This window comes from Peromyscus californicus, unplaced genomic scaffold (assembly GCF_007827085.1).
Source record: "Peromyscus californicus insignis strain IS unplaced genomic scaffold, ASM782708v3 Scaffold_2__1_contigs__length_46816999, whole genome shotgun sequence".
In the NCBI taxonomy this organism is placed as follows: Eukaryota; Metazoa; Chordata; class Mammalia; order Rodentia; family Cricetidae; genus Peromyscus; species Peromyscus californicus.
Window position 1 is genome coordinate 20,464,215 of NW_026294540.1, and position 8,541 is coordinate 20,472,755.

The following is an 8,541-nucleotide window of genomic DNA, read 5'->3' on the forward strand; positions in this document are numbered from 1 at the left end:
AGGGGTGGTTGGGAGCATTGACCGTGCTGATCGAGAACTCAGCAGCAGAGGCCAGTGTAAAGGCAGGTGAGCCAGGAAGGGACTCGGGTTGTGGAGACATATGCCATCCTCTTCAGGGGCTCCCATGTGTCTTGGACATAAAGATAGGGTGTAACGCTGCAGGACCAGCTGTGGACTGTGAGGACAGTAAGCAGCAGATCCTCAGCTTTCATGGCAGAATCTCCTTTGAGCCAGGAGACTGCCCTCTGCCCTCTGTGTGGTGCAGAAGCAGCATGGCATTTTAGGGTCTTACTTTGTCATGTCAGCTAAGCTTCTTACATGGTCAAGAGTCGTGTGCTTGCTGGGCAGTGGTGGCGCACGCCTTTAATCCCAGCACTCAGGAGGCAGGGACAAGTGGATCTCTGTGAGTTCGAGGCCAGCCTGGTCTACAGAGTGAGTTCCAGAACAGGCTCCAAAGCTACAGAGAGAAACCCTGTCTTGAAAAACCAAAAAAAAAAAAAAAAAAAACAAACCAAAAAAACGTATTATGTTTGAACTTGGGATTGCCTAATACGTCAGCGGTACCCATTTTCCTTTGACTGAAGGAAACAACAAGGTTAGAATCCACCTTCTGTTCTTGGGCCTCTTCCTGACTACCCCTCTCTCTACAGGGCTCTGCACTGGGTGACACCTCAGATGCTCTGTGTCCCTGTCAATGAGGAAATCCCGGAAGTGTCTGACATGGTGGTGAAAGCGATCACAGGTCAGTGGGGCTGAGAGCTGTACGTCTGGATGTTCTCCATAGGTTAACACGGTGCTGCAATATTAACCCATAGAAAAGCCCTTAAAATCTATCCTCCCTTCCATCCTCCCTTCTCTCCCTCTTCCTTACTTTTCTTCATTCATTTAAGACAGGATCTCATTATGTAATCCTGGCTAGCCCAGAACTTGCTATGATAGACCAGGCTGGCTTCAGACTCAGAGATCTGTCTGTCTCTGCCACCTGAGTGCTGGGGTACTACACACTACAGCAAGAAACCTCCTTTCCCCTTCTTGTTTTGTGGCCGCGTTCTCTTTTTCACTGGAACTGCTTTTGATATTTAAAAAAATGATTTATTTATTTTTACTTTCTGTGCATTGGTGTTTTGCCTGCATGGATGTCTGTGTGACTGGAGTTATAGACAGTTGTGAGCTGCCATGTGGGTGCTGGGAATTGAACCTGGCTCTTCTGGAAGAGCAGCCAGTGCTCTTAACTGCTAAGCCATCTCTTCAGCCCCATGATTTTGATATATATTTTTAAAGTAGCATACATCTATTTATTTGTTTGTTTGTTTGTTTTTTGGGGGGGCAACATACTATATCTTGAGTGTGAGGACAAAGGACAACTTGTGGGAGTCAATTCTCCTTCCACAATGTGTGCCACAGGGATCAAACTCAGGTTGTCAGGAGTGGCAGCAAGTACTTTCACATGCCAACCCATCCTGCTGGCCCAAGTCTCATTATTTGGTCATGGAGCTAAACTGAAGTCAAATACAACTAGACGTGACAATGGCTGCTACTCTTCTCCACTCAAGTCGACTCTTCTGGCTTTTGTGTCTAAGAGAGAGCTTGTTAGTAGCCATAACCCTGAAAAGCAGTGTGCGCAACAAAGACATTCTAGACTGAGTTTAAAGGTACCCAGAAGAGGCTGGGGATGGGGCTCAGTATGTTAGGACAGGCTGGGGATGGGGCTCAGTTGACGAAGCCCGGTGTTCTGTCCAGTACTGCATTAACTGGGTGTGGAGGTGCACACCCATCATCCCAGCATGTGGGAGGTAGTGGTAAAAGGATCATGTCGAGGTTATCCTTGCTACATAGAGAACTCCGGGCCAGCCTGGAATGGAAATATAAGCCCCTGTTACAAAAGTAAAAACAAAAAAACAAACAAAAAGAAACAGCGGAACACTTTTTTAGAGCCTTGTTCTGCTTCCCCATGGAGCTCAGGGGTGCTTTCCCACAGGCTTCTTGGGCACACTTGTGTCATTCCCACTGGGCCTTCTGCTCCCTGCATGATCTTGGACAGTCAGCAGCCCCTCTGACATTCACCAACCCAGTTTGAGATGGAGGTCTAAGGGTGGCGTGCCTGGTTCATGCTGTGTGTTCTGTGGATAGGAATTTGTCTTTATGGCTCTGGGATCTAAGCTCCTCCTCTACTAAGTTAACTGCTGGAGGGCTGGGCAGTGAGACACCTCTGAATCCCAGTGCTGTCCTCCCCCTTTAAGATAAAAAACAGTCTCACTGTATAGCTCTGCTGAAGCATCTCGTGGTCGGGTGGCAGGTGTGCACACCTTGCCTGGCCAGTTGCTTCTTGTGTGGTAACTGCCTCACGGTGGCACTGTCCCTCTGCTTCAGACATCATTGAGATGGACTCAAAGCGTGTGCCTCGGGACAAGCTAGCCTGCATCACCAGGTGCAGCAAACACATCTTCAACGCCATCAAGATCACCAAGAATGAGCCAGCCTCTGCCGACGACTTCTTGCCCACCCTCATCTACATCGTCCTGAAGGGCAACCCCCCTCGCCTGCAGTCCAACATCCAGTACATCACTCGCTTCTGCAATCCCAGCCGGCTTATGACAGGCGAAGATGGCTACTACTTCACTAACCTGGTAAGATTTGACTCCTGAAGGCAGGGAGAAGACCCAGGAGGGGATTTGCCTGGGGGATGTGACCCAGACCTGTGACAGCTTAGAGCTCCTGGGGATGCTTGTCTGTCAGAGGGGAGGTGACCAGTCTACACACGTTCTCTCTCCCTGCCCTTGTCCAGAAGTGTACTGTTACTCAGAGCAGATCCTCTCCTGAGGAGATCTGAGGAGAGCATGCTGCCTGGCTCCTGTTTGGCATCTGCATCGCTGCAGCCCCATGTGATCTGCTGCATGCAAGGAGGAGTCACCTGCTTCTGGTGCTGCTGACTTCCTGGGGGAGGTTCAGCACTGCCACTGACATGAATAGGGGAGATTGGGAAAGGAAAGTTCACTAGACCTGGAAGCTGTTTGGATTTGAATAAATGTTTCACATGTAATAACCCGAGCTCAGGGTGAGTTGAAGGCAGGCAGCACAGACCCGTGAATGCTCGTAGGTGGGGGACAGCTGGGACTAAGGAGACAGAGCTGGGAGAGACAAGAGAGAGGACAGAATGGGGAGCAGAGGACAGAATCTGTTGAGCTGTGGAACTGTGAAGCCACTGGACCAAAGAAATTCCTGAACAGAGGGAAAATCAAGTGTCCAGAAAACTGGGCATGTTAGCACATGCCAGCAGCTGAGAAGATGAGGTGGATAGATATAAGCTTTAGTTACATAGTGAGACCCTGTCTTAAAAAGAGAACAACCCGGGCCTGGTAACCCATGCCTGTAATCATGAGGATCCAGGAGATCAGAAACTCAAGATCATTCATGGCCATATAGTAAGTTTAGGGCTAGCCCGGGCTACCAGCTATCTCAAAGATACAAGAAAGAGCTGTGGCAGGGTACTTACCTAGCCTGCATGAGGCCCTGGGTTCAATCCCCAATACTTGGGGTGGGAAAAGATTTTAAAATCTGCTGAACTGCCTTGACTACCACGCTGTTCTCTTTCTTCTGTAGTGCTGCGCTGTGGCTTTCATTGAGAAATTAGATGCTCAGTCGTTGAATTTAAGTCAGGAGGATTTTGACCGATACATGTCCGGCCAGACTTCCCCGAGGAAGCAGGAGTCTGAGAGTTGGTCCCCTGAAGCCTGCTTAGGTGTGAAGCAAATGTATAAGAACTTGGACCTCCTGTCTCAGTTGAATGAACGGCAGGAAAGGATCATGAATGAAGCCAAGAAACTTGAAAAAGACTTAATAGACTGGACAGACGGAATTGCCAAGGAAGTTCAAGACATTGTTGAGAAATACCCACTTGCGATTAAGCCCCCAAACCAACCCTTAGCAGCCATTGACTCTGAAAACGTGGAGAACGACAAGCTCCCGCCCCCACTGCAGCCGCAGGTGTACGCAGGGTGATGTCTTGCTCATGGCCGTATTTACTTGGGGCTGAGTTCAGGGAGCTGCTGCGTTCCACTGTTCAGGTCTGGAATACGAAGTAACTGCTTAAGTCATCAAAGTATTTTTAAGGTACAGTTTTAGGGATTGTTTTGTTTCTTTTCTTTTTTTTTCCTTTTTTGTTAGCAGGGGAAGCTAGTAAATAATAATGCACTATTTATTTGAGTTGGTGAAGTAGGTTTGTGTGAATTCTGTTTCAATCTTTTATGTCCTCCTTGATTTTCCCATGGGCTTCCTCTGTGGTAGACACTGTTGTTGGTTTGGGGCAAATATACCTTTAAAAGGATAAAACAGATACTACAAAGTCTATGTTGAAATGAATCCAATATTCCCACACTCTCCCAGTGTGAAGTAATTTTGTAATTGTAAAGATAGAAGATATGTTAATAAGTAAATATGTAAAATTGTAAATATGTAAAAAAAATAGGGGTGGGGGAGGGATGGTGTCCGCGTGCATGGCATTTCACATGCTGTTTGTTATTTTTTAGGTGAAAATGAAATATATTGAATGTTTGCCTTTAGCACCATTTTATTTGTTTTGTCCCACTAAAAATAATTAAAAATTTTGGGCTTTCACCTTTAACATTATGTTCACACTAACTGCCCTAACTCTGAGGTCCTTTCAGGTACATCGTATGAAGTTGTGACACCAACTTCTAGGTCCCATAAGGTGTTGTTCTGGGACCCTGGGAAGGTGGCTCAGTTTGTAAGTGCTTTCCACACTGGTGTGAGGATCTGACTTCAGTGTCCAGCACCATGTCAAAAGCTCAGCGTGGTGACACTTACTTGCAGTGGCACTGCTGGGAGGCAGTGGCAGGCAGGTGCCTGGTCCATGACTAGCAAGCTTTGCCTCACCTAACCAGTGAGAGACCCTGTCTAAACTGTAAATCTAGACAGACGGCTCCTGAGAAATGACACCCAAGGCTGACCTCTGGCCTCCACATGCCCACATATGTGCCTGCGTACCTGTGTACGCATGTGTACCACACACACATGAACACATCACATACAGAGTTGCTGGTTAGTATGGTTGACTTTGAACCGTGCTTCCAGCTTCCTCCCCCTTAATCATCCAACAAACTGCCCCCACTGTCGAGGGGCTTGTTGCTTTTCTGTTTTGTTTTTTTTTTAGGGGTTTTTGTTTGTTTTGTTTTGTTTTTGAGACAGGCTGTTGCTGTGTTACCCAGGCTGGCCTCAAACTTCTGATCCTTCTACCTCAGCCTCCCAGTGTTGGGACTTATGGGTATGTACCACCACACTCAGCTCATTCAGACATGTCATCACTGAGTTCTGTGACGCAGAGACTTGGTTTTGGATGGAAGTTGGAATGAGTGAATGAGGCTTACGGAGGTTGACAGGGAACTTCAAGCAAGAGGGTGCCTTGTAGCCTCCAGTCTCCTTTATCAACAGGTAACAGTCAACAGGTTAAGTAAGCCTTTCAGAACTGACATTAGTGGCCTGAGAATCCTGTTGCTGTGTATATTGTGGGATAGTTGAGTAGCATTCCTGCTTTCTGTACCCAGTAGATGCCAGCAGGCCCCCCCCACCCCGTGTTTGTGGGATAACGGTCTCCATTCCTGGGGTGACACATACTTACAATCCTGGTACTCAGGAGGTAGAGGCAGGAGGATCAGGAGTTCAGGTCATCCTTATACACATAGTGAGTTTGAGGCAAGCCTGGGCTGTGGCTATCTTGTCTCAAAGAAAGAAAGAAAAATTAAACTTGTCTCTGGACATTATTAAATGTCTCCTGGGGGACAGAGCTAGCTAGCTCTTGCTCAGAATCACCGGTCTCTTGTAAGCAAGGGGTTTGTGCTCCTGCTAGTTAATATGCTATAACCAAAGAATATTGCATTGATTATATATAGTCTAAAGCTACTTTTTGATGTCTCCCTCAGAGAGGCCCTGCAGTGGGGACCCTTCTCTAATCCTTGTGAAACTTTTTATACCATGATTATATCATGGATGGATGACTCTTCTACATGGTTATCAGCACCCTTGTGAAATTAGGAATTCCTCAGGACACCATTCTTGAACAGTGTCATGGCATTCGAGCAGCTGAGAAAGGCTTTCTTCCTTTCTCAACATATTTTCCTAAATGTTTACTACAAAAATGTAGTATAATAATTTTGGAATAAAACTAGGGCAAATATATAACTTGAAAAATATTTAGTTTGTTTTTAATTATGTGTATGTCTCTGTGTGCATGTGCGTGTGAGTACAGGTACCTGTGGAGGACAGAAGAGGGCATCAGATCCCCTGGACCTAGAGTTACAGGCAGTTAGTAGTAAGCCATCTGATATAGTTGCTGAGAATCAAACTCAGGTTCTCTGCAAGAACAGTATGTGCTGTTAACCATTGAGCCATCTCACCAGAGTGAAATGTAAAACTTCAATGCTTTATTTAAGCTGGTATTAAATATACCAAATTTGACCCATTGACTGTTACTAAAGTCATAGAACAGCTGAATCAGCTGTCCCCAAGTTCACCCAGAAGGCAGTGAATTACACTTAGATGCAGTGAAGCGGCTGAGGAGATGGCCTGATGCAAGCATGAGGCCCTGGGTTTAATCCTGAGAACCTATGTTAAAAGCCTGGCTTAGTGGCGTATCCTTGTAACCTCAGCTCTGAGGAAGTGGAGACAGGAAGATCCCTGGACTCATGGGCCAGCCAGCCTAGTCTCCTGGGGGGAGTTCCAGGCCAATGAGAGATATTGTCTGTCTTCAAAAAACAAGGTTGGGTAGCATTTCAGAGGAACTAAATTCAAGGTTGATTTCTGACTTACACACACACACACACACACACACACACACACACACACACACACACACACACATAACCAGTTGGAATCTTCACTCACAGTAACGTGGGCCCAGGTGATTTCAGTGGCTAGCACACTTTCCTTTTCTTTCTCTCTACTTTCTAGGTGCTAATCCAGGCCCACATAGTCTAAATTTTCCTGGAAACATTCAGTTTTTTTAGGTGTACATTATTAAATAGAATAATCATATCAAAGCTGGTGGGGTAGAAACTGAAGGATCAAGAGTTCAAGGTCAGTTTGATCCCCGGCACTGTATAAACAAACAGAAAAATAGTTCAGAGTCAGCCTTGGCTGTATTAGGAGTTCATGGCCAATCTAGGCTACAACACCTTGTATCAAAAACCAAAATAAGTACCCCTCAGCCTCTCACAAAAGTGACTGCTGTGTTTCTTGCAGGTTGTTCACTGAATTTCTGTGGATATGTCATGTTGGTCCAGTGCTTGAGATAATGGTCTCATGCCTCAGGTAGAGGCTTACATTTCTCTTTAGTCAGCATCACGCCAGTGGCCAGAGATTCTGTTTTCTGAACGTGAAAGTGTGGTATTTATGTATTGTGAATGTGATTTGAATCAAGTGTTGGGAAAGATGTCCGTATCAATAAAAGTTTCATGATCCATCCTTCTTCCAAGTAGACTGATGTTTGGTTCCTAATTATAAGAATACACATAATATTTTTTTTTGTTGCTGTAATAAAGATTGGGAGGGTTCAAAGAAAGTGATTGAAGACTGTATTAGTGTTATGTTGCTGTGACAGAAGATGCACTGTGACATCTCACGGGGAGAGGAAGTTGATCTTGGCTCCTGGTTTCAGGCAGTCTCAGTCTATCGCAGTAACGGGAGCACACAGTGAGACTCCTTACATGCTGGCAGACCAGGAAGCAGCAGCTGGAATGCTAAGTACTGACCGATCATCCAAAGCTGCCTCTTACCCACTTCCACAAGGGGAACCCCCATCACCGAGAGGCTCCACAGTTTCTTAAACCATCAACATGAGCCGGGGAGCAAGTGACCACATCTCAGCCTGTGTGGACATTTCACACTGCTGTTGTTTCCACGTCACACCTCTGCAAGAACCAAAGACTTCCTTTCCTCTCTACACCCGGCTGCTATATGACTAGAACTACTAGAACACTTTGGGGGGTCTAGATAGGCATACTGGAGAGGTACACCGTACATAGCAGGCTTTCTTGGACCACCAGCCCCCAAATCATGACATGGAGACTTATTATTAGTTATGAATGCTTGGCCTTAGTTTAGGCTTGTCCCACTAGCTCTTACAACTTATATTAACCTGTTTCTCTTCATCTACATTTTGCCTCAGGGCTTTTTACCTTTCTTTCATTCTGTATGTCCTACTTTCCTGGCTAGTTGGCCCCAGGCATCTCTGTCTCTTTCTCCCTCATTCTCTCTCAAGCCTAGATTTCTCCTACAACTTATTCTCTCTGCCTGCCAGCCCTGCCTATCCCTCTACTGCCTAGCTATTGGCTGTTCAGCTTTTTATTAGACCAATCAGGTGCCTTAGGCAGGCAAGGTGAAACAGCAACATATCTTTACATAGTTAAATGCAGCATAAACAAAAGCAACACATCTTTACATAGTTAAAACAATTACTCTGCAACACAAACAAATGTAACACATCTTTACTTAAATATTCTATTCTACAACAGTATACCGACTCCATAA

General features: G+C 45.9%; 1 protein-coding gene across 3 annotated transcripts in view; it reads left to right on the forward strand.

Moving 5' to 3' along the window:
- The window catches only part of Rabgef1 (RAB guanine nucleotide exchange factor 1), a 52,614-nt gene extending 45,128 nt beyond the window's left edge, over positions 1-7,486 (forward strand). For all 3 annotated transcript variants that reach the window (XM_052755573.1, XM_052755574.1, XM_052755572.1), the window contains 3 exons: positions 651-742; positions 2,371-2,627; positions 3,601-7,486. In XM_052755573.1, coding sequence (XP_052611533.1) covers positions 651-742; positions 2,371-2,627; positions 3,601-3,999 — 748 coding nt within the window. In that variant the 3' untranslated portion in view covers positions 4,000-7,486. The remainder of the gene's footprint in view (positions 1-650; positions 743-2,370; positions 2,628-3,600) is intronic.
- The last annotated feature ends 1,055 nt before the right edge of the window (positions 7,487-8,541 follow it).